The sequence below is a fragment of the Bos mutus genome, chromosome 6 (assembly GCF_027580195.1).
Source record: "Bos mutus isolate GX-2022 chromosome 6, NWIPB_WYAK_1.1, whole genome shotgun sequence".
Lineage (NCBI taxonomy): Eukaryota > Metazoa > Chordata > Mammalia > Artiodactyla > Bovidae > Bos > Bos mutus.
In genome coordinates, this window is record NC_091622.1 from 86192429 (window position 1) to 86219137 (window position 26709).

The following is a 26709-nucleotide window of genomic DNA, read 5'->3' on the forward strand; positions in this document are numbered from 1 at the left end:
GTACTTCAGCTACCTGATGCCGAAGCTGAAACTCCAATACTTTGGCCACCTGATGCAAAGAACTTGACTCATTGGAAAAGACCCTGATGTTGGGAAAGATTGAAGGCAGGAGGAGAAGGGGATGACAGAGGATGAAATGGTTGGACGGCATCACCGAGAAGATGGATATGAGTTTAAGCAAGTTTCAGGAGTTGGTGATGGACAGGGAAGCCTGGCGTGCTGCAGTCCATGAGGTCGCAAATAATTGAACACAACTGAGTGACTGAACTGAACTAAACTGATGGCTTCTCATGCTTCTTCTGGATTTTTAAAGCAGTTTAAGCTGTGATTTAAGTTTGTTCATTTGTATAATTATTAAGCAGATATTTGCTTTCAACCTATTGTGTGACAGATCTAGATACTGCTTAACTTTAATAAATTTAAAAAAAAATTATTTATTTTTAAACTTCTTTTCAAAAGTAGACAAAGGGAAATTCTCTTGATTTTAATTTTACATATTTCTGTGCAATTATAATTATAGTCTATAGAAAGGGTTAAGTTCTCAAGTTAGGTAATTAGGAGAAAGTTAAATAATTAGGATTATTTAAAAAAAAATCTCATAATTCACCCACAGACATAACATCATTCAGGGGATATAGCGTAGCCTTTTCCTCACTCTTTGGAGCAAATCGCTGTTTTGACAAGTGATTAAAAGTTAGCTTGTAAATGGGGTTCATGTTTGGAAACTACACTCAAGGTCTTTGCATTTAGAGATATGTTAGTTCCAAACATGTGTGTGCTCTCAGTGTACTCCTTCCTCACTTGTTTTTTTTTTCCTCCCAAAGTACATATTTTATTTTCATAGAGTAGTGCAAGTGGAACATGAGTAATGTTGTAATCCAATTTAAATGGCATCGTGTGCTGGCCAGCTGTCCTGACCATGGGTGATAGCAGATGTGGTTGGCCTTTATAAGGCAAAGTCGTAGATGTAGCATCCCGGGTTAGCTGACTGATTGATCCGTTCATTCATTCTTCAACATTTAAAGAGGAAATGGCAACCTACTCCAGTACTCTTGCCTGGAAAATTTCCATGGACTAAGGAGCCTAGGCTATGGTTTTTCCAGTGGTCATGTATGGATGTGAGAGTTGGACTGTGAAGAAGGCTGAGTGCCCAAGGATTGATGCTTTTGAACTGTGGTGTTGAAGAAGACGCTTGAGAGTCCCTTGGACTGCTAGGAGATCCAGCCAGTCCATCCTAAAGTAGACCAGTCCTGTGTGTTCATTGGAAGGAATGATGCTGAGGCTGAAACTCCAATACTTTGGCCACCTCATGCGAAGAGTTGACTCATTGGAAAAGACCCTGATGCTGGGAGGGATTGGGGGCAAGAGGAGAAGGAGATGACAGAGGATGAGATGGCTGGATGGCATCACTGACTCGATGGACATGAGTCTGAGTGAACTCCGGGAGTTGATGATGGACAGGGAGGCCTGGCGTGCTGCGATTCATGGGGTCACAAAGAGTCGGACACGACTGAGCGACTGAACGGAACTGAACTGAAGGAGCCTAGTAGGCTACTGTCCACGGCGGTTGCAAAGACTTGGACACGACTGAACAACTTCACTTTCACTATACTATGTGTAGTGACTGTGCTTGAATCTGGAATTAGAAAGACTTCAGAAGGATGGTATTTGCTCTCAAAGAGCTTATACGGTGGTGCAGAAGTCTGCCATGATGTGTCCGAGGACAGTTGTGTGAGGTTCAGTGATGGTGATGTTCTCTGTTGTACATGCTCCATGAGAAGCAGACACATTTAACGAGCCAGTGAAGAATGGGGAAAGGAGTGTGGCTTTTTTGGGGGAAGGGTGTGTCTAAGAATGTAGAGAGTGTTCTAGAGAGTAGGGTCTAGAAGAATGGGTTAACCAGGGCAATGTGTTATTTAGAGGAAACAGCATGTCCATAAAGGCATGGTAGCCTAATCCGGGAGTGGGATGGTATGGAGAGTGGCAGGAACTCTGTGTAGAAAGCTCATGATAAGTCTTCAGTTCCATGTTGAGCAGTTTGAACTTCATCTTCAATGTAATGAATGATCTTTAAAAGGAGAATGATACCAGACTGTGTTCTCTAGATGGATGGATAAGTGGGGAGTGAGTTCAGAGCCAGGAAGACCAGTTAGAAACCATCGGTGGGAGGGCAGGTAGCAATCCAGTCATGATACACTCACTTCTAAGCCTGAAGTTGGCGTGTTGCAGGGTGGGTTTCCAGCTATCGAAGCCCTTTTGATAGGGCTGTCTTCCCTATCGAATGGAAGAGTTGCTTCCCTTCTTCCCTTTACTCTGCCTTCTTTACACGACAGCTGGTTCAGTTTGGCTCTTGGCTGGAGACCTGGCAGTGAATTCGGGGGACAGGACGGACGTGCTCAGAGCCATCCTCCTGACTCCTGAAGAGAAGTCCCAGTCTTTCCATTCTTGCCACCCCCCTCTCTTAGGATCTTTCTGTTTTCACTCCAGAGCCTTTGAGGAAGGACAGTTGCAAGTTATGAGTTGAGAAGGGAGCCTCCGTTTCCTGTCCCTAACAGTCAAAACTCCAGGAAAACTTTCACTGGGCAAAGTGCTGAATTTTTGACATAGGAACTCCGGTCAGAAGCTGTAACATATGGTAGTCAGGAAAACAAGTAGATCTACTCATTAAAGTAAATTAAATGATGTAAGGGTAATTCAGGCTTCCCTGGTGGCTCAGATGGTAAAGAATCTGCCTGCAATGCAGGAGACCCAGGTTCAATCCCTGGGTTGGGAAGATCCCCTGGAGGAGGGCAGGGGATCCACTCCAGTATTCTTGCCTGGAGAATCCTACAGGCAGAGGAGCCTAGTGGGTTACAGTCCATGAGGTCTCAAAGATGTCAGACACGACTAACACTTCACTTCACTTTTCAAGGGTAATTCAGGCGGGTGTCCCACGGGGTCAGACGAGCTGTTCCCTTTTCAGCACAAAATACCCTCTCCAGCACATTCTGCTTTCATCTGTCACCAGTCCTGAGCTTCCACGCCCTTCCTCAACCCAGAGTCCCTGTCTCCATCCTGCTACTAGTTCTTGAAAAAGAATTTTATGTATTTATTTTGCTGCACCGAGTCTTAATTGCGATGTGCAGGATCTTTGATCTTTATTGCTGCATGTGGGGTCTTTAGTTGTGGCATGTGGCATCTAGTTCCCTGACCAGGCACCGAACACAGGGCGCCCCCCACCCCATGCATTGGGAGAGTGGAGTGTTAGCCCCTGGACCACCAGGGAAGTCCCACACCACCAGTTCTTTTCTTGTCCTTTATTGCTGAGCCTGCTGCAGCAATGAAGTTCCTTTCAGAACTCAGTCAGCCATCTGAAGACAGTGTCCCCAACATGAAGAAGATGGGAGAGAGGAGTTTGATACCCAGCCTCGAGGGGCAGTTCATTGCTGGTCTCCCCAGTTGATACTCCCAGGCATTTGCCCGTGGGGACAGAATTACAGCCTTCGGGATTGTAGGCCTGTTAGTTACTATACTTTCTGGGTTCTTGAAGCCTTAGATTTAGATTCAACTAAAATTAATTAAGTTTATTTACTCTGGGAACATACTTAATCCCCTGAATCACTTATCAAGTGTTTAGGGTCATTTTTAAGGACAATTGAAGTGAGCGGTTAGCTAACTCTCCCAAGGTTACAGTTACTAAAGTGCATGTCTGGGATTTGCACCATTTTACTTGATTCTGCATATGTGTGGATGGACCAGCTTCTGTAACTAACCATCACGTGAAATAAAGTTTAAAAAAGCAGATTTGCAGATGAGCTTTTTTAATTGAAACTTTTATTGAAATAAATATAGATTCACATGTATTTTTAGAACTAATACAAAGAGATCACTTCTATATGGCTAGTATTACCTCACTGTTAACTTTTTGCAAAACTTTAGTATAATATCACAACCAGGATTTTGGTATAATCTCACAACCATGATTTTCTGATCACATATAATGCAGTTATTCAGATTTCCTGTTTGTACTCATTTCTTTGTATATGTGTGTATGTTTTCTGTTCTGTATAGTTTTATTACCTGTGTAGATTCATGTATTCATCACCACAAGTGAGATGCTCAACAGGACCAAGTCAGCAAGGAGTTGGATTTGAAATTTCCAAATCTGTTTTCTGTCACCTTTTTATAACAACGAACACCACCTCTGCCATCTCTGTACTCTTGTCACACTAACCTGCCCTTCGTATCTAAATTTTGGTCATTTCAAAAATACTGCAGTTCATAAACCAGAATTATGTGTGGTGTGATCCTGTTCGGGATTCAGTTTTCATCTTTTATCCAGTCTGCAGTCTGGTTTTGTGAGGGGCTGTCATCCCTTTCTCCCTGGACCGGGGCCTGTGTATTGATGCATTTACAGCCTGATGAGGCATCCCGGACTTGATGGACATGAGTTTGAACAAGCTCAGGGAGATGGTGATGGACAGGGAAGCCTGGCGTGCTGCAGTCCATGGGGCCGCAAAGAATCAGACACAACTGAGCGACTGAAATGAACTGAGGGCCCTCGTGAACTCTGCTGAGGGGACCTGTTTGGCTTTGTTGCCTCCTGATTGCCGGGGCTCGGCTCTGCTATTAGTCATCTTTTGGGTTTGCCACACTGAAGTTTCTTTTCCCCAGTAGGTATTTCCAGAGCTCCAGCAGTCTCCACGGTTAAGCCAGCGCCCACGTCCTTCTCTTTCCTCCCTGTGGAAGCCAAAGGCCTTCTCAGCACTGGTGGGGACTGGTGAAGTTAGGAAGGAAACTGTTGCAACTTTTCCTCCGCTCCTGCCCTCCACTTCCCTGTAGTGAACACATGTGGCCGATAGATGGCAGTATTCTTTGCAGCGCTGGGATTGCTGGCCCCTGTTGCCTGTGCTTTTGGAGAACTAACTGATGCTGTTCTTTACGTGTGTGTTGAAAACGTGGAAAGCAGATTTTCCAAAACGACAAAGACACCAATAAAACACTGTGTGGTTTCCAAAGTTTGAAAACATTACACTGGCAAATGATTGGTGATGCTAATGATTCCCCTCTTCTTGGAGATGATTTGAATAGGAAATAGAATTCGGAGAGATGTGCGTGTCTGTGTGTGTGTGTGTGTGAGTGTATACTTGTAAATGTCAGTACTGGTGGCTCCTGAAAAAGACCTGTGAAAATACCAATTTTTTTTTGCCTCTCACGTGATCTAACCAGCTGAGAAGCAGGGGCAACCTGCATTGAGCTCTGAGACTTGAGACGAACTCCTTGTACCCCTCAAGGAAAGGCCCTTACACACAGTGTAAATATAAATTTACAGCAGCAACAAGTAATAACAATGATAATACAACTCTTCACTTCCTGGTACTTGTCCACTCCCCTCCGTGCGTCACTTTGGTGTGTGCGGGCATGTGTGTAAACATTTGCTGTGCATGGGAAAGCTGTTGTAAAGTGAGAGATTACGGGGTTCCTTGGCTCTTGTAAACAGATCAGGCTAGTGAGGATAAAGTGAGATGAGTTTAAATATGAGGTTAAGTAGTAAATTTTAAGCTGTATGCATGGAAAGAACCAGTGGTGTTGAGCTCAGATACAGACGTATGAACAACTGGAGCTACTCTGCTCCTGAGGGTGCTGTGCATGGTCTGGTGCCTTCTTGAAAGCAATCAGGAAGCACCAGTATTCATTCGATCCCCGTGCAGCTAAGTGGAGAGCAGGGTGTGGAGGAGAGGGGCTGGCAGTGGGAGTGGGCATACCAAGGTGGAAGGGCTGTTTTCTGCTTCTCTGGGTCTGAGCGGTGCCGCTGCTGTGACCCTGCAGCTGAGAACATAGCCGCATTCTGGGGGGTGACAAGGGAACATGTGGCTCCACCTTAAGCAGCAGCCTTTTTGCTGCTAGTGCATCCTTTGGCAAAAGCCCTTGCTTCGGAGGAGAAATGCTCTGCATAAAGTTATAACCCTGAAACCAGATGCTGTTACTATAGAGACGAGTGAAATGCTACCGTGGGAGGCAGAACCCGGGAGGGGTGAGAGAAGGGAGGTGGGAGGGCAAGTGAGGCGAATCTAAAGGCTAGCACACAGAGACCTTCAACCTTTAGCAGCACTGTGACGGGGCATGCTCGCATTCTGAAACTTGCGTGCTGGCGGCCTGCCACTTGCTGACTGGCTGAGTGGCAGCTGCATGCGCTGTGTGGACTAGCTGGTGAGCACGTTGGCAGTTGGCGAGGGCTCTAGGGCTGGGAACTCAGAGGGGTGGAATGTAGATGGGTGCCCAGGGCCCAATGGCCGACAGTTTTGCACAAATGTTTCTCGTGCCAGGCTTAAGTCACCCTTACAAGCCTGTGCAGTGATTAGGACCGGCTGTTGAGGGCCAGTCTGTTTGGCAGCTGATTTGACATGGGTTACAGTTAAATCACTTGCAGCTCCCAGCATAACAGAGGATGGGAGAAGCCCCACATTGGGTATGTGGATTGCTGGGGGAAGGGGTCTGACTTCTGCTGTCAGACGTCCTGCTGAAGGAAGGCAGTGTTGGCCCCGCGTGGATTTTATACTGACTGGTATGACCCTTCTCCCCGTGATGCTGGTGAGAAGCTTCCAAATCTATTCTGAACTTTGCCTCATGCTGACGACAAGAGCAGCCTAGGGAACTGTTTAGAAGCATGCTCCCTCCCTTCTTTGTTTTCAGCAAGTGCAGTTGGTGTGAAAGGAACATTTTAGCATAGATTTTGGGGGCCTGATTAGGAACTAGAGGAGTTCATTTCTTCCTACTGATAGAGGGAAAAACTGGTTGGGTCAGACGGGGCATTTTAAAAGATATCTCTGTCTTACTAATAATAGCAAGCAACTGCTGAGAGGATTTGGTCTCGGGTGGGGTGTGCACAAACCCCAACAATGGACACTTGTGGTATAAAGATGGAAGAAAGCTATAAAATCCCTGAATTCTGTGTCAAAGCCGAGATGTGCCAGGCTGCACTTGCTCTTGACAAGGAAAGGGCTGCTCTGGGCATGCAGGTTCTATATTTTCAGTTTGCATTTTCCTTTGCACTTTTTACAGGAAGGAGGGTGCTTACAGATGCTCCGCACTGTCCACCAGAAAGAACTAGGTTTCTAGTTACTTGCTATGTATAGTCTTGGAGGGAATGTGAAATATGTATCAAAGAGCCAACGAATGCCCCTACCATTATGCTCCCTCTAACCCGGAGCCTGTGCACAGTGCTTCAGTCAGGCTGGATGGTTTTCTCCGCCTAGGAAGTGATTTTGGCATTAAAGCTTGTCTAGTCTCCTTTAGTTGTTACTGTTGACTTCCTTCACTTCTGCTTTGATTGTTTGTTGTGTGCGATTTGGGGAAGAGCTTAGGTGCAAAAGCTAACCTTTTCATTTAGGAAATGTGTGAAAAGTTAGTAAATGGCTTTGGGACCAGCTTGGTTAGTGGTAGGGGTGCAGAAATGACTATAGGAAGTTGTGTTGGATTCTGTAGGTTATAGGACCAGAAAGCGTGCACTTTGAAAAGAAATGTGGGCTACACTACTCTTTGTTTCCTGAAGGGGAGATAGTAAGTACTAGGAGTGTAGATGCAATAGTACAGGATCCAGTATTTTGTTGTTTCCAGGGTCTTTTAAGGAGATTTCTCCATTAACCTGTCATCTTCATCTAGGTCTACAAATGCTGTATTACTGGTGGGTTCTTGCTCTTTGGATCAGCCCTCAGATTGCTAGGGGACGTCTTCAAGAAGGCAGATGCGATTACACTAGAGCCTCTGTCTCTTGTCTTGCTCATCACTGTATCTCCAGTGACCAGAAGAGCCCCTAGTAGGTACTCAGCAAATATTCACTAATGAATGAATGGAGGATGTCAGGGAAGAGAAAAGGGGATGATTGAATGCTGTCTGTGTGTGTCTAGCACTGTGTATGGTATGTTTCAAGTGCTTTGGTCATCATCACCAATGGCCTCCCTATTGCCAAACCCCTTTTTATTCTGATTCTTTCTGAGCCTCTCAGTAGCAACACTCTCTTTTCTCAGCTTCCTTGACATCATTGTTTCCTGGTTTTCTTCTTACCTCATTGACTGCTTTTGTTCCTCTGCTCTGCTTGTAAATGTTGGCATGCCCGGCATGCCTGGCACTTGGTCTTATGTCAGCTTCTCTATTTCTGCATTTTCTTCCTGGATGATATCATCTAGTAATAACTTCAGACACCAGCTTTATTCATTGATTCCCAATTTTTATCCCCAGCCCTCGGCTCCTGAGCTCCAGACTGACCTCTAGTTGTGTGCCTGACAGTTCCTTTTTCATATATAATAAGCATCTCAACCATAACCTTTCCAGAAAAGAACTCTTGATTCCTTCCTTGAAATATAGTCTTCCCTGGGCTCCTGAGATAGTTTCTTAGTCTCTTTTAGTGAGGAAACATCCTGACTAAAAGAAACTGGAGACTTAAGAGATGCAGTTTCCATCCTTGGGTTGGGAAGATCCCCTAGAGGAGGAAATGGCAACCCACTCTAGTATTCTTGCCTGGAAAATTCCATGGACAGAGGAGCCTGGTGAGCTACAGTCCATGGGGTCGCAATGAGTTGGACACAACTGAAGTGACTTCACACGCATGCATGAATTTTTCACTTAACAGCCAGAGCGGTCTTTTAAAAGACAAAGCAGGTCAAGTCCCTTTCCATCTGAAAACTCTTCAGGGGCTGCCATAACACCTAACATTCTAATTGCTTACCGTGGCCTGCGTGGCCCTGATTCCTTCCACATTGTTACTTCCCAGTGACCTTCCATCCCTCTGCCCAGTCCTTCTGGCCTTACCCTGTTCCTGAAACATGCTAAACTTCTTCCCCCTTTAGGGCCTTTGCATTGCTCTTCCCTTTGCTTGGAATATTCTGCCCCCAGATTGTTAAATGCCTGGTTCCTTCCTATCATTTTTGCCTCTGCTCAGATGTCACCTTCTCAGAAGCCACATCTGAATCACCTTATGCTACGTAGCCCACTACCTTATTATTTTTTTTTCCTGCATCGCACTTACTGATATCTAAGATTATCTTGTTCATCTATTTATTATTAGTTTCAGAGGCATTTTGCCTGCCTTATTCAGACATGTGTTCCTCTCCCTCCAAGAGTACCAGTTCCAAGAGTGGCAGGAATGTAGCAGACATTAAATAAATATTTGCTGAATTGGTAAGTATGTTGGATAATTTAATTTTCATGGAAAACAGAGGCTCAGAGAGGCTGGTAACTGATTTGACCTCTCAAGTCTTCACAGCATTTTCTTTTTTACTGTGATCCTGTTTGCTGACCCATTTCCTGTTTGCATTTAGTTTTATATTTTTAGAGTATAGAAAAGGAAAAAGATGAACTGTGTGTAAGAGCCATATCCCAGAAGAAAAGATTCTTCAGCTTTCCAAAGTAATGAGTTTCTTTATGGCATTGTCCGCCAACCAAGGTTAGGCAAAAAGAAAAAAGGAAAGAAGACAGGAAAGAAACATAACTTTATTAAACATGTCATAGGTGCTAGGACAAAACTGAGTGCTTTCTCCCATTCTGAAGGCTGTCTTTTCACCTTGCTAATAGTTTCCTTTGATGTGCAGAAGCTTTTAAGTTTAATTAGGTCCCATTTGTTTATTTTTGCTTTTATTTCCATTGAAACATGTAAAATATCATGTATGAAACGAGATGCCAGTCCAGGTTCAATGCACGATACTGGATGCTTGGGGCTGGTGCACTGGGACGACCCAGAGGGATGGTGTGGGGAGGGAGGAGGGAGGGGGGTTCAGGATGGGGAACACATGTATACCCGTGGTGGATTCATTTTGATGTTTGGCAGAACTAATACAATTATGTAAAGTTTGAGAATAGAATAAAATTAATTAAAAAAAAAAAAACTGAGTGCTTTCATGTGTGTTACCTGATTTTAATTTCAAAGCAATCCCACATAATTGATATTATTACCTCCAATTTCCTAGATGGAAAAACTGAGGCTTAAAAATTTGGATACTTTGCTCCAGGTGATACAGGTACGAATAGGCTTTTTAAACTGGTGTCTCCCTGACACCAGATTTCTGACTTTTTAAGCTCAGATGGTTGCTTTGTGAGATGGAAATGCTCCTGAAATAGAAAGGAAGAAAAAGTGAATTCAGTGCATCTCATATAGATGATAACAAATATGAGAAGCACAAGAATAAGTTACAAAGACAATATGGAAAACAGACCCACAGGATTCAGTGCCCGAGCACATAACTGGATGAATAGAATACAGAGTGAACATTTGGTTCTCTGGCGGGGCTCATGTATGGTATGACATAGAGCAGCTGTCCCCAGAGAAAGTTCTTTGTTTCTAGACCGGTACGACAGTAGCAGCATTTGAGCAATTCGAGAGTTCTTTCTGCTTTCACTATAAATAGAGTTCATGGAATTCTGTATGTCAAAGTTGATGCAATGAAAAGGAGTCACCGAATATGGAAATCAACCTTACCTCGTTCTATAAACCAGAGACACATTTGGCATTGGGAGGCTGTACAAACGCTGTCATTACTTGGATGGATCCTGAGGTCTTATTTAGCCTAGGAAATTGCAGAGTAGATCCTATTATGTAAGGAGACAGGAGGGCAGCATAATATGGTTACAAAATGCAGCACTTCATGCCCTTCAGGGAAGAGTTAACAGGGCAGATATACATAGACAGAGACGTGCGATAAGAATGTGGAAAATGAATGAATGGGTGGCATATATATGTGACTGTTGCTGAAGCCGGGGTTGCTGGATAATCCTCAGATGTCAGATTTCCGTAAGGCCAACATGTGACTCAAAGCTTGCCACTCAACAGAGAATACTGGGCTGTGCTGGTATTAAGAGGCTGGCTGGAAGCTAGGCTCCCACTGTGCAGTAGCCTAACTCCCTGTCGCTTTCTGTGTGTGGGTGGGTGTGCATGTGTGCGTGTGTGTGTGTGAGGGTATACATTTTTATGCAGTGGGTGTTTAAAGAGCTAAGCACTGAAGCTGGATTTCCACAAACGACCATCACGAGCACTCCAGGCACACCAAACTTCCTCTCTTGGTATTTTTTTTTTCTTTTCGTCTTTTTTTTGGGGGCAGATCCCAAAGGGGAGAACCCCCAACATCCAGCCTCCAGGATTGAAATGATTTTCTCTTACCTGTCCCTGCGGGGGCCCTGTCAAGGTTAGAACGGAAGCTATGTGGGACCGGCATATTCTGAAGCACCCGATGAGAGGAGCTGAAGGAGCGAAGGAGCAGCAGACACCAAAGGAAGAGGGACTCTGCCCTGTTAACATGAGCAGCAGCTTGCAGGTTCACCTGCCCAGAAGCTGGGCTACGTCCAGTGGCTCCCTCAAGGAGAAGTCTGAGCATTCTTTTTTTCTTTTTTATTACTATAGGATGGAGGATGAAGCTGTCCTGGACAGAGGGGCTTCCTTCCTTAAGCATGTGTGTGATGAAGAAGAAGTAGAAGGTGAGTTTGATGGGCCTGGGGAAGTCTGTATTTGTATACATAAGTCTTTATAGATAATAGCACCCATACATGGCATATGTCTTATAATTTTGAAGTTAAAAACCCAAGCTGATCTCGAGTTTCATTTCATCTCCACATTTTGCTTCAGCACAGAAAGTAATTCTAAGAACTTCACTGGACTGTCAGAATCTGAATCAGTGTGGTCCTGCGTAGGTAACAACAAGAAAAAAAGATCTGACTTTGAAGCAGGTTCCTATGTTAGCTGTGCTTCTCTGTCAAAAATAAATATTTTGCCAGATTATATTAACCACTCTCCAATGACTAATTCAAGGAGGCTGCTAGATTTATATAGATATATTTGGCAGTATCTTCTAATATCTTCCTTGTAGCCTGCAGGATAGAGAAGCAGATGTTACAGAGAGAGAATGATACCATTGCTGCAAGAAGCATGGGTCTAAGCTGAGGATATAAAGAGTGGTACTTACAGATGCAACTCTGTTAGGAAAAGATGGACAAGTATTTATTTATTTATTTATTTTTACTTAGAACCCCCGAGAAACTCTTTTGCTAATGTTCCCCAGTGCCAGTTAAAAACCAAAGAAGAGTTAAATTTTAGCTGGTACCATGGTCCTTTCAGTATGCTTTCTCTTCTCTTGTCTCTTGACTTATCAGTAATATGGGTATCATCCTACTTATTTGATAGTGAGAAGGCAGGGTTTAATTAATAGTTATTAAAAAAAACATGTGAAGGCATCACAGATATACAGGGTATTACTAACATTTATAATGACAGTTTTAAAAATAAGCAAGGTTTTAGGCAGTATTCATAAAGTTAAGTAAAACTTACTGGTTAACCACATCATAAATTCTACCCTTTAAAATCACCTGAGAATGAATTCATATGTATTTTGAAAACTCCCTAGTCTGATTAATGCCTACCAAAGACTGGGACCAGGGAGGTGGTGGGGTTGGATAAAGAAGGTGGGTGCCGTGTGTTTTGGAGTGATTCTTCAACCAGACTCAGTACCAGATTCCAGGCAAGTGATGCTCTTGTGCCACCTGGGGTAGTTTGAATAATGTGGCCATTATGTCTCCTTGGTGAGTTTCTTCTGACTGTGTAGTACTGGAAGGTGGGTGCCCCTCACCCCCACCTTCGCACTTCCCGCATGTACACTCTTGAGACTGACTAATTAGAAATTGAAGCCTATGTTTCTTAGGAAAAAGGAAACCACAATATTTTTGTTCTTATTGTTTCATGGGTTCCTTGCACTTTTACAGCATGACTGTGGGAAAATGCCAAGCTAGTGAAAGCAAAATAGTAACACTTTTGTCTTAAGATTCTTGTAACCCTTGATGCTAAGTTTCCATTGTGGTGATTCTGTCACTGTCCCCGTCAGTGTCAAAGAGGAGATAAGAATCTTAAAGTTATAGCAGATAACTCTAAGAAACACTGTAGGACTGAGCCAATATCTGATCATTTCAGAACAATTAAAGTAGAAAAATCAGTGAGAGCTTGGGGATGAGATGGACTCTGTGTGTATGTTCCTTGAGAATAACCCTCTAGCTAAGTTCTCAGGAGATGTTAATCACTTCTTGAGTTTGTAATATCTGTAGGATTGACAGTGCTTTACTGGAGCAGGATATTATACATGGGTTTCTTAACACGTTGACTAAGAAGTTTATTTCCTGCAGTTTCCCTCTTGATTTTTCAAGCAGAAAATTAAGACAACAATGTAATGAGTAGCACACAAATCTGTAGATAGATTTCTTTAAGGAGAAGCCAAAAAGACAAAGGTGATCAAAATATCTGTAAAATTGATTGGCTTTGTGGTGATTCACCTTGCTGTGTGGCTTTTGTGTATTTTCCTATTCTGGTGAAACTTCTATTTTAATGATAATCTTTCGTGTTGAGTGGAGTGTGGGTTGGTTACATTTCTTTCAAAGCCTGTTTAGCTAGTTGCTGTTGCTGAATGCTGAGACTATGTAGGATGGCTGCTTATGGCCATGATTTGGTGGAGGCATACAACAGTATGGGGTCCTTACAGTACAGGTCATGAAATATAATCAGGAACTACTCTTTCTAATTCAGTGCCTTCCCAGTTGACCTTCCCATTTTCTCACCTGGCTTCATCTGGTGAGGGTGGTAGCCCTTAAATTTTATAGTAAGTCTAGGTGACAGTGTAAAGAAGTTGAAATGGAGATGGGTTTGAGTGGCTTACCATGATTCCAGTGGTTGAGAATGAAGATACAATTGATTTGACTGTGAATACCTCTGATCAGGATTTTGATGGGAATATTTTTCTCAAGGACATGAGTCTATCTCATATTTTTAATTGCATGGAGAAGAGTATTCTTAAAGGAAAGAAGACTTATTTTTGTTGTGAAGTAGCTGCGTTTCTGGTACATTTATGTCCAAAGTAAGTGCTCTAGTTTAAGGATCAGAAATTCAAAGGGCAAGGAGCTGCAACACCTAACATTTCTGTTATCAAACATGTTTCCTTTTACCCAAACAGTATTTCTCTTGCTTCTGGAATACATATGGTTGAGGTATATTGCAGCACACTTGGCAAAACTGAACTTAAAATAAAACTTTGTTTTTTAAGGTAATTTGCACTAATAAGATGCAGTCCCATTAAACGAGTATTAGGGTGACCTCCAGTAACTCTGGTTATTTTGATATGATTATGCTTTAAAAATTTTTCTAAGGTCACTCAATTTGGGATGATTGGATTCATCTCAGCTTGAAGGCAAAAAGAGTCAAATGCTGCCTCATAGTTCTTTCTAACGCTGTAATTCTGAGAAAGAGAGACAGACTGAGACTTTCAACCACACCCTCAATTCACCTGGTTCAACTTTACTCTCTGTGGGTGGCATGACACTTAATCTGCATTCTAAAAACTCAATAGAAAACCATCGGCTGAAACTCACTAAGAACAGAGTGAATCAGAAGAGGGGGCATCTTCTGTTTAAATAGTGAATTTATCTATGTGGGATATGTTTAAAGATCTAAAGCTCTTTTTCATGTAGTTTGCCTGATAAACCAGGCTTCCCGGGTGATGCCAGTGGTAAAGAACCCTCTTGCCAGTGCAGGAGACAAAGGAGATGCGGGTTTCATCCTTGGGTTTCCTTGGGTCAGGAAAATTCCCTGGAGGAGGGCATGGCAACTCACTCCAGTATTCTTGCCTGGAGAACCCCATGGACAGAGGAGCCTGGCAGGCTACAGTCCATAGGATATGGAATCGCATACGACTGAAGTGACTTAGCATGCAGGCCTCTTGTACATTTATAATAATGGTTTAAAAAGATACTCTTGAGAGAGTCACATATGACTGAAGCGACTTAGCATGCAGGCCTCTTACACATTTATAATAATGGTTTAAAAAGATACTCTTGAGAAAGGAAACCCAGTGTCAATTTTAATCTTTAAAATAAAGAGAAGCTTGTATGTCTGCTCTTTCAGTGGTGACTTTACAGTGTGTTTGGTGAAGCTAACATTTTTGGCATAGAGTGGTTACTGTGGGTAAACTCATTTAAAATTTGTAACATTTCAGATGCAGCGTTTGTTTTTATACCTAAAGGCTCCAGCTCTAGCCCAGGCATTTCTGTAGAATTGCTCTGTTAGATGACAAATTGACGTTACCAGTTGTTGTTCAGTCGCTAAGTCAGGTCCAGCTCTTTGTGACCCCGTGGACTGCAGCACTCCAGGCTTCCCTGTCCTTCACTGTCTTCCTGAGTCTGCTCAAACTCATGTCCATTGAGTCAGTGATGCCATCCAACCCATCTCATCCTCTTTAGCCACCTTCTCCTTCTGCCCTCAATCTTTCTCAGCATCAGGGTCTTTTCCGGTGAGTCAGCTCTGTATCAGGTGGCCAAAGTATTGGAGCTTCAGCTTCAGTCCTTCCAGTGAATATTCAGTGTTGATTTCCTTTAGGATTGACTGGTTTGATCTCCTTGCTTTTCAAGGGGACCCAGAAATGTCCACTCTGAGGAACAAGACTGATTTTTCATTTCAAACACACTTAGGGGAAATTGGCAAAATTTGTTGGGTGAACCAAGGTTGAGAGAGGAAGATCCCAGGTAGCTTTTTCTAAAGAGGAGGAAATTCTATGGATATTTTATCCTTTAAAAAGTCAGCCAGGGTTTTGGATCTGTATGATATAAACAGATTACTTAATATTCTCGTATTTCGCAATAGGGGGAAAAGAGCAAACTCCACCTTATCCTTTGAGATAAGGCCTTGGCTCTGCAAGGCTAGGTAACTCCCCGGCAAGCCTTGGCAACTCTAACTTCATGACGAGGGGCCCTTTTCTTAACATCAATCCTAAGCAGCAACTCAGGAAACATAAAGTACAGAAATACAATATTGGCTGAAACGGATCTGCATTTCTGAAGTTTGATCAGTGCTCTCAACTCCATTATGATATATTGTGGTGGTTTTCCTCTTCCATTCAAAACCAAGTCTAAGAGGAAATGCGCTCCCATCTGTCCAAATGGAAGAATAATTCTACAAATTCCCAGGTCTACTGTTGGACATTAAGAGAGAGAGTGTTGTTGAAAATTCATGGAATTTACAGGAAGGTTATTTTTAGGGAAATAAAAGTAAAAAAGTAGGACAGGGTCAGGAACAAAGTAGACATTCACTAAATATTTGTTGCAAGAGTGAAGAAATGAATGTGTAAATAAACCAAATGAAGCATACATAGAATGAATTTATATAGCCCTCTAAAACCTTTGTTTAAATTTTCAGTTAGAAATCTGTTTCTCTTCTCTTAGTCAAATGAGATGATATTTTTCTCTAATGATCCTAGTTGATTTTGCAAAGATCATTAATATATGTACATCATTTATACTGATAAGAAAAAGAAGCCCCATAAACACATCCACTGTATTCTTTTTCCTTCTTTTGCTTTTTTATTTTGAAGAGAGAGACTGAAGTGGTGAACTGGTGGCTTTTGTGTTTTGGGAGGTCAAGATCTCAACATTTTACTGACATGAAATCATAATGACTTAAAAACCTATTTTTCAGTGGAGGATATTGTGATGATGTATTTATGTGTATTGGAGGAGGTAGTATTCTAAGGAAAAGGCGGGGCCTGGTGGACATTTGTTAATAATTACAATGGTTAGAAAACGTAATTGCCAAGAAGGCGTGAATGAGAACCTAGTGGATGGGAAGGAAGGAGATGGGAAGGGAGGGGCTGGTTGGGGTCAGCGCTATTCTGAGCGCTGGATGTAAGTGTCGGGTTGCATTTTGCTGACCTCCTCTCTCCTGTTCTCTATAATTGCCCAGAAAACAGTGTGTACAGAGGAAATACTTGGGCAAATATTGCTGAAGGAAAAGCCTTCTTAAAAGAAACAATGTATCCACACGTTGGAGAGCTTGGAGGAAGTGTGGTCAGGTGTTTTAAGGGTTGACGCTTGAATAAGTAGCTTGGGTTCCCAGAGCTCTTTGAACCCACACAGACCTTTCCCAGTGTCCTGCTGGCAGCTGGAAGCCTGCCAGAGGTCCTAAGGCAGGCAGCACCCAGCTCTCTGACACCTCCTGCTGTGTCACTGAAGTTGAGTATTTGTGTATAGATTTCTTGAGCCTCAAGGAAATCAGCTGATAATTCCATGGGGTTTGGAAGCAGGAATCAGACATCCCTTCTCAGAGTTTTCCAATTGTAGAGAATTCGCTGGTAGTACAGTATGGGCTAAAGCCTTCTGGAAGCCACTTTCTGTCCTGGGTGACTACATTCTTTTATGGCAAGAAGTTTGCAGAATTCAACTTGGTACTTGAGTCATGTTTTCCAAGGATCCAGAATTTTTTTTTTTTTTAGTTCAATAATACATAAATTTTATTGAAGTACAGTTGACTTACAATGTTTCAGATGTGCAGCAAGGTAATTCAGTTATACATGAACCACATATATTATTTTTTTAATTAACTTTTATTTTCGAAATCAAGGTATGTTATAAAAGTTCTGAAATTTTAAAAATGTGTGTAGGAGAAAATATAAGTCCTTTGACATTCTAACCCTCTTAGTGTAGATGAGTTATTTTGGTATGTTTACTTCCAAAATGCTTCCAGTTCATTTCTTTGCCATTTTAGCACAGCTTTCTACATTTGGCATATTCATACTCAACAATGCCAATGTCTGAATATGACACCATTTGAAAAGTGGGAATTGGTGATTTAACTTTTTGTAGATGGGTCTCTGCGTTCACTGAAGAAACTAAGGGGGCTCATGAGACCATCCATCCCAATCTTGCCTAACCTGAGCATTCTGAAATAATACACTTGCAGCAGATTTTGTCTACGGTTGAGTTTCTTTCTTGAAGCTTTGTATCTGCTCATATTTTTGAGACGAGTTGTTTCACATTGATTTTGGGGAGTCTCTGTCATTTGTATTATTCATGTGTTGTTAAGGCAGAGTAACTAAACATCGGTTTGGGAATAAAAGTTTAAAACTTGCTATATTGCTGAAGCATTGCATAAGTGAAGAACAAAACTTAAAGTTTAGATTTTGAATTTCTCAGTTCTGCACAATGAGAATCAAACACACCATTCACCAGAGAACTGTTTTAATAATGACCAGAAACAGTCATTAATGCTGCTGTACTTGGCATTAGGCATAGGAGTACTTTATACAAGGCGTGTGTGCATGCTAAGTCGCTTCAGTGGTGTTCAGCTCTTTGGAACCCTATGGACTGTAGCCTGCCAGGCTCCTCTGTCTGTGGGATTCTCCAGGCAAGAATACTAGAGTGGGTTGCCATGCCCTTCTCCAGGGGATCTTCCAGACCCAGAGATTGAACCCACATATCCTGAGGCTCCTGCATTGCAGGCGGATTCTTTACTGCTGAGCCATTGGGGAAGCCTACTTTATACTGTATCACTGTCTTATTCTTTTGCTTTCTGATTGATACAGCCTCACCAATAATTTTCAGTGATTATCATTCCAAAAAATTTGAACTACCAAAATGTTTATTTTCTTTTTTAAAATTATATTTATTTATTTTAACTGGAGGATAATTACAATATTGTGATGGTTTTTATCATACATCAGTATGAATCAGCTATAGGCATATGCGTCCCCTCCATCCTGAACCCATTATTTTCTTAATTCATCTTTACCATCATCTATCCCTTGCCTTCCTAATAACCACACTTACATACTGCTTCTTGTTTTGGAAGAGGCAAGCCAGGAAGGTCAAGAGAATTTTCCTGCTGTGTATTTCTCTTTGAACATGTTCTGATTCCCTTTAGGCTCCGCGTGTGAGATCTGGTTTCCATGGTTAGATTGCTCCGATAGACATTACCTCTAATTTGTGAAATTGTCTCCTCTTCCAAGAAAAGATATACTAACTATACTTGCATACAGGATAAATTATAAATGTGTGCCCATTATAATAAGGCCTGCAAAGTTACCCTTCTGGAAAACAGATTTAAGTGTGTGGTATTTTCTTACCAATGAGGAAGATTCAAGGGTTTATTATATATGTAATGTATGTAAACACACATATACAGTATATATATATTTTTCCTTTTTTCCTTTCCCCATATGCAGCATGAACTAGAATAATTCTGTTCTCTACTGGCTGTTATATAATTTAGGTGCCAATTCAATGAGATTATGCAATAGTATAGAAATAATATTAAGTATTCAAACCTGAGCTAAGTGTTTCCCCATTTTTATCATTATAAGATTCAAAGTCATTGGGAATTGAAAATTGGGCCTGATGAGGGAGAGTAGAGTAAGAGTAGAATAAAACTGAATAAAGTTCAGTGGAGGCTCTCCCGTTGCTGAAGTGGGCATGCTGATGGGATTTGGTTTTGTTCTGTTTCATTTCCCTTTTTTGGCTGATAGCACACAGGCGACTGAGGTGAGAGCCTGCCATGGTAGGAGTTCACAGGAGGTTCCAAATATTGTGCCCCTGAAGCTGCTGATTGCCAGGTGGGATGAAGGTGAAGGGAAGGAGGGTGGTGAGTGACACCCATTGAATCATTAGTAGAGGCGACTTAAATAACTCCCTTCCCTGAATAGCTGCAAAAGCTTTTAAATCTGATGAATTGTTTTTACCTTCACCAAGAGTTAGAATTAGAAGTCAGCCATCCTAAGTGCTACATCCAACATGTTCACCTTTCTTGATACTCTGTCGACTTTGAAAGGAGAGCAGACTCAACTCTCTTGGGACATGATTTTACTTCCTCTTGATGGTAGGTTACTCAATACCTTTGACAAGGCCAAAACTTCTGGAAATCAAAAGGAGTGTCTGAATCTTCGTGAAATCAGCCAATGTACCAGCTTTAGAGGGCCAGAGTCACACATTTTATGAATTAGTTGAATCACAACCCTGCCCTCTAGTTGATTATTAAATTTTCAATGTGATTCTATCCCTACTGAAAGATAAAGACAATGTCTTGGATGTAGAATGAAAGGATACAGTTGAATCCAATGGATGCATGTATTTGGCAAACTCAGTCAGCGTCTGGAGTTGGAGGTACTTTAATTCAGTCTGTATTGTGGGTTAGAGAATGTGGTGGACAACCAGGAGTCTCAGGACCTATTTCTGTTCTTGGCTCTGCCCTGTTTTTCTGGGTAACATGAGGCCGATTGTGTTTGTGTGGTTGTGTTTTCTTCATGCAGAGTGCAGTTAATAACCTATCTTCTTTTCCACTTACTAGAGATGCTCTAAGGATTCTTGGATAATACCAGAAAAATACTTTGACATTTGCAGTAAGCCATTGTCAAATTACTTAATTTCTGAATCCCAGATTTTCGTACAAAGAAACAGCATTGGTGCTTCCTTATCTCCTAGTTTTGCTAGGGGTGTAAGGAAACTAATTTGAAATCCCCAGGATGAACCCTGTAAATTTAAGGTGTTAACTTCTTTGGGTCTGGTCCTTGTCTGTGATTTATTTTTGTATTTAACACCTTCTCAAGTGCTTGCTGTGACTGCGGAGTGCTTTCTGACTAAAGCTAGTACTGATATCTGGTAATCAACGAGTTAGCTGATTGTTATCTATGTTAACTCTTCTCTTCCCTTGTGGTTCAGCTGGCAAAGAATCCACTTGCTATGAGGGAGACCTGGATTCAGTCCCTGGGTTGGGAAGATCCCCTGGAGAAGGGAACAGCTGCCCACTCCAGTATTCTGGCCTGGAGAATTCCATGGACTGTGTAGTCCATGAGGTTGCAAAGAGTCGGACAATACTGAGTGAATTTCATTAACTCTTCTCATTAACTTTGATGGACAAAGCTTTTATTATTATTATTTTTAGCTTATAAAAATGGTAAGAACACTTGCAGATATACAAGCTCTGATATGTTGCTTTTCCAGGCAAACATGACATATTCCAATTAGGTCAGTAACTAATGTGTTGTCAAATAAACTCGTCATCATTTAAGGACACAAAGTTGGTTGATATGATAATTTAGAGAGTATATCATGCCTGTGGGTGAGTATACATGGAGACCAAGATATGTATCTCCTGTAGAGTGATGTTAACTTGAGACCTAAAGGGTGAAGAGAGTTAGCTAGGTCAAGAAGGAGGGAAACCTCCTAGGCCAGGATGTGTGAAGGCCCAGTGGTGAGTAGGCCTGTTTGAGAAGTGAAAATAAGGCCCATGCAGCTGGACCATATGTACCAGGAGAGAGTGGCCAGAAGTGAATGCTGCTGCTGCTGCTAAGTCTCATCAGTCGTGTCCGACTCTGTGTGACCCCATAGACGGCAGCCCACCAGGCTCCCCCGTCCCTGGGATTCTCCAGGCAAGAACACTGGAGTGGGTTGCCGTTTCCTTCTCCAGTGCATAAAAGTGAAAAGTGAAAGTGAAGTCGCTCAGTCGTGTCCGACTCTTTGCGACCCCATGGACTGCAGCCCACCAGGCTCCTCCGTCCATGGGATTTTCCAGGCAAGAGTACTGGAGTGGGTAGCCAGTGCCTTCTCCGAGAAGTGGGTGGAACCCAGATAATTCATGACTTTTGCTAAAGCTTGTGGAGAAGGCAATGGTACCCCACTCCAGTACTCTTGCCTGGAAAATCCCATGGATGGAGGAGCCTGGTGGGCTGCAGACCGTGGGGTCGCCAAGAGTCGGACACGACTGAGCGACTTCACTTTCACTTTTCACTTTCATGCACTGGAGAAGGAAACGGCAAGCCACTCCAGTGTTCTTGCCTGGAGAATCCCAGGGACGGAGGAGCCTGGTGGGCTGCCGTCTATGGGGTTGCACAGAGTCACACACGACTGAAGTGACTTAGCAGTAGCAGCAGCAGCTAAAGATTTAGGATTTTTAGTGTGCACTGGGGAGCCACTACAGAATGTTGTAAGCAGGAAAGTGACAAGAGAAAATTTGCATTTTAAAAAACATCTCTTTGGCTGATGGGTGGAGAAAGGATCCCAAGAGGACAGAGATAAAAGTGGGGAGACTGTTGCTAAGATTCAACTGAGAGGTGATTTTAGGGTTTAGCCTGGGACAAAAAAGATGGGTTGAATTGCCAGCACTTGCTGATGGAAAGATGTGCCGGTGGGGGGTGATTACTTTTGGATTTCTGCTTTGAGCAGTTTGGGGACTTACATGCCATTTGTGATGAGGGACACTGGAGGGATAGTAGTGAAGGAAGGTAGGTGTTCAGCTTTTTGACTTTGAGACCCCTGTGAGACATCCAGTCCAGTAGAACTCTAAAGCAGGTACTTGGCCACACAAGCTGGAGCTAAAAAGAAAGGATGGGGATGGGATAGAAGTTTGGGAATCCCAGGGAGCTAGCTAGTATTTGAAGCCATAGGGGGACTTCCTTGGTGGTCCAGTGGCTAAGCCTCCCTGCTGCCAGTGCAGGGGGCCTGCATTCGATCCCTAGTCGGGGAACTAGATCCCATATGTTGCAATGAAGACCTGGCACAGCCAAATAAACTGAGAAATAAATAAATATTTTTTAAAAAATCCCCAAAACAAAATGTTAAAAAATAAAGCCACAGGAGTGGATGACATTACCAAAGGAAGAGAATAGGGTAGGAGGAGGACTGGTCTGTGTTCTTTGATGCCAACCTTTGGAGACTGAGAAGGAGCAATCATAGAAGTCTTCTGAGGCCAAGAGAAGACTGTTTTCAACAAGGAGCCAGTGATGGACAGTGCTGAGTGCTGCCTGGGGTCAAGAAGATGAGGAGCGAAAAGTAACTGGTCGATTTGGCAGAAAAGGGTGATGGGTGGCTTTTAGCAGTCTAAGTGGCATTGTCAGGAAAGAGTCAAATCAGAGGAGACTGAAGAATGCCCAAAGAGAAAACTACCATCGTAAGTAGTTGTGGAGGGACTTTGAGAAATAGTAGAAAACCTTTTAGCCTTTCCCTTATGTGCTTCATTACCCTTAACCAATTAAAATCCTTAGAATTATTACAGAATTTTTAGAGCTCAAAAGGATCTATGAGATAATGTAGCTTAGCGTTCTCACCTTACAGATGGAGAGGTGAGCCTTGGAGCCGGTAAAGTGATTTGCTTGCAATAACGCTGATGGTAATTTGGAACACTAGGACGAGGAGCCAGACTCCTTAACTTTACCAGGGTAGTGCTCCTTCCAAAAATGTGTGCTTGAGGTCTGGTCCCTTTCCATCGCTGGGTGAGAGCTGGAAGGAGAGCCTGGAAGAGCAGGGAGTAGGAAGAACTGAATGGAGAAGAATAAAAGGTGTTGGGAGAGGTTGTGAAAAGGTGCAAGAGAAAGAAGCACAAGCCCGGCTGGCCTTAGTGTTTGCACGACCACAGGTGCTCATGGGAGGGCAGGTGTCTTCATATTCTGGGGCAGTTTACAGAGCTAAGGGTTGTAGATTTAAACTTGTCATTCTGTGATTATAAGACACATTTTCAGAGAATTCCTGAGCCTGTTTTGTCCTCTTTTGTAGTTGCTAACTTGAAAAGCTTAATCTTTTTTCTCCCCACTTGGCTATATTTTGCAGACAATGGAATATAGGAGAGGTAGGGTGGAGTGTAAGTACCATGGTAGTGGGGAAGAAAGGAAACCTTTAACCAGGAGCTCCAAGAGTCCCAGCCTCTGCATCATTAGCTATTTGGCTTTACCTGGTTAATTGGTACATGAAGAGGTTTAATCAGGTGATATTTAAGGTCATTTCAGTTCTAGAAGTGTGATTATCTGCTGCTGTGTCAGTGAATGTTGTCCTCTTTTTCTGGGTGCATGTGGAAAATCATAGTTGTAACGATTCTGGAATTGGGAGAATCCCAGGGACGGGGGAGCCTGGTGGGCTGCCATCTCTGGGGTCGCACAGAGTAGGACATGACTGAAGCGACTTAGCAGCAGCAGCAGCATGCTAGTTTGCAGAGAAGGCAATGGCACCCCACTCCAGCACTCTTACCTAGAAAATCCCGTGGACGGAGGACCCTGGTGGGCTGCAGTCCATGGGGTCGCTAAGAGTCAGACACGACTGAGCGACTTCACTTTCACTTTTCACTTTCCTGCATTGAGAAGGAAATGGCAAACCCACTCCAGTGTTCTTGCCTGGAGAATCCCAGGGATGGGGGAGCCTGGTGGGCTGCCGTCTATGGGGTCGCACAGAGTCGGACAGGACTGATGAGACTTATCAGCAGCAGCAGCATGCTAGTTTGAGTCATTTGTAGCACTTTCTCTATTTCTTGGTCATTGTTTTAGCAACCCCCAACCTGCTCCCCCTCCCCCGCCCCCGCATGATCCAAATCTCATTTACCTATGTACAGGTGTGTGAGAGGAGGGAATTATGTGAACTAATATTAGATGTTTGATACCTGATTAGCTGTGAGTGCATTGACTATATAGTGGATTATCTGTCTATAGTGACTAAGTCTACTCTTCCTATTGCCCAGCAGGGCTTAGGCTAGTGCTAAAAGGGAAGCCAGAATAGAGTCGCAGACGGACAATGTGGTTAGAATGAGAGTGTGAATGTGTGCATTTATGTGTCTGTCTAAGCTGCCTCTCTGGCTGCAATTGCAAATCCGGTTATCAATGACCATTGGATTAGCCTTTGTTTTCTCTCTTCCAGCCCTACTTGCCATTCAGTTGTGCAAATGGTGACCACAAGAGAGATAATGGAAACTGTCAGTTCTCTGTGTTTGGCTCACAGGTGGATTTTGTCTGACTGCATGTGTATTGCACATTAAAATTCTCCAGCTCTTTCAGGGTTCTGGGGTGTCAGGAGGAGTCAAGGGTTCATCTGCTCCTGTTAAGTGGCTCCTCTTTGCACTGCCCTGGCTGGCTCTGACCTTCCAGACCTTTTGAATCCACTCTCCTCTGGCTTTCAAGTAAAAAGGACAACAGACCTGAGCCCTGGGGCTTGGCACCCACAGTGTGAAAGCTCCGGGGAGACCCTCCCGCAGCAGGATGGTGATGACCTGATGCTGGCTCCTGGCAGGGGTAGGGGAGACTGGGGTTATTGAAGGTATTGCCTCTGCAGCACAGTTACACTCTGCATAATGACTAGACAGCTAACTGAGGGGTGAGTTAGCCTTGATCTAAAAGTGAAAGTGAAGTCATTCAGTCGTGTCTGACTCTTTGCGACCCCATGGATTGTAGCCCATCAGGCTCCTCTGTCCATGGGATTTTCCAGCCAAGAATACTGGAGTGGGTTGCCATTTCCTTCTCCAGGAGCCTTGATCCAAAGTTGACTCTTTTGTCTTGCCCAGGGGGAGTGCTCTGGAGTACCTTCTCTGGAGAACAGAGGGTGTTCACAAGTTATTGTCAGGGCTCAAAGTGGGTGGGAAGGAAGAGAAATAGGGCTTTCTTCCCCGCTTTGGAAATAGGAGGGAGAGATAAGAACAGCATTTACTGTGCATCTTTGTGCACTGTACACAATGGAGGATATTTTATTGACATATTGGATTTGGATTGTCCATAAAAATGATATTTAGCTCTCTCAATGTAGAGATTGTATATATTATGTTGTATATATATTATGTGTATATATATATACACATCTCAATATAAATGTGTTAAAAAATGTTAGCTGCTCAGTTGTGTCTGGCTCTTTGCCACCCCGTGGACTGTAGCCCTCAAGCTCCTCTCTCCATGAAATTCTCTAGGCAAGAATACTGGAGTGGGTAGCCGTTCCCTTCTCCAGGGGATCTTCCCGATCTAGGGGTCGAACCCAGGTCTCCCACATTGCAGGTGGATTCTTTATTGTCTGAGCCACCAGGAAAACCCCAAAAATATATATAGATATAGGTATAAATATAGATTATACTTTAAAAGTATGTGCATGTGTGCTAAGTAGCTTCTGTCGTGCGCGACTCTTTGTGACCCCATGGACTGTATAGCCCACAAAACTCCTCTGTCCATGGGATTCTCCAGTCAAGCATACTGGAGTGGGTTGCCATTCTCTTCTCCAGGACATCTTCCCCACCTAGGGATCGAACCCTGCCTAGTCTGTTACATCCCCTGGGTTGGCAGGCAGATTCTTTACCCCTAGTGCCAAAAGAGGTTTTGCTAGAGCAGAATTAAAATTACTTTGGAGAAGCAGTTTTTCAGAGATTGTGAAGCATTTCAGGAGCTACAGTTTATAAAAGATAACATGATTTTTAGTCCTGTTTACTCATCAAGGTTGGCTCCTGTAGTGCCTTTAAGTTGTTGTGGCCTAGATATTTTCAAATAATGGATGATCACTAAATATAAGAAGCTGTATTTCTTTAAAAATAGTCACTGGTTCAGATTTTATACAGTGCTGGTCAGTTTTAGCCTCTGTTATCAGCTATTAGTAACAGAAGCTGTCGTGAAAGTATAACTTCAGTGTGTGGCATGGGTTCCTCACCTTTGCTGTGCTGTGCTTAGTTGCTCAGTTGTGTCCGACTCTCTGTAACCCCATGGACTGGAGCCCACCTACCTAAAAACTATGATTAGAACTACTTTGCTAAACATGAGCACTTGTAAAGCAAGTGCGAAAGTTTTCTGAGCTTTAGCTTGTTCTTTAAGACAAGAGTTTAGCTAAGTTACCATGAGCTCAACTCCCCTTTGAGACCTTTTCCTTGTGCTGTTTGTTTTGCCTCGAGATGGTTATCATTTTCATCATCAAATATTAAATATTAAAAGTACTCTGCTCAGTAAATACCAAGCTGAGATTTCTTATCAGTCTTGCTTGGGGTACCTCAAGTTGCCTAAAGAATTTCTGGGAGGTTTTCAGTGAACAAAAGTCCCATGTCATTCAGTGGGAAGAAAAGTATTTCCCTGTTTTTCATCACTTTTACTACTTATTTGCTTGCATGCCTGCTCCTAAGTGTAGTTGGTAGCATTAATATTAAAATAGATTACTAATCAGCACTCAGAA

General features: G+C 42.9%; 1 protein-coding gene across 6 annotated transcripts in view; it reads left to right on the top strand.

Moving 5' to 3' along the window:
• The window catches only part of SLC4A4 (solute carrier family 4 member 4), a 362219-nt gene that overhangs the window by 41681 nt on the left and 293829 nt on the right, over window positions 1-26709 (top strand). The window contains exons 1-2 of one of the 6 annotated variants that reach the window (XM_070372497.1): window positions 6552-6570; window positions 11369-11442. In XM_070372497.1, coding sequence (XP_070228598.1) covers window positions 11370-11442 — 73 coding nt within the window. In that variant the 5' untranslated portion in view covers window positions 6552-6570; window position 11369. Of the gene's footprint in view, window positions 1-6551; window positions 6571-10644; window positions 10763-10788; window positions 11443-26709 lie in introns of those variants that run through there. The other 5 variants (XM_070372498.1, XM_070372495.1, XM_070372496.1 and 2 more) reach the window with 5 other exon arrangements.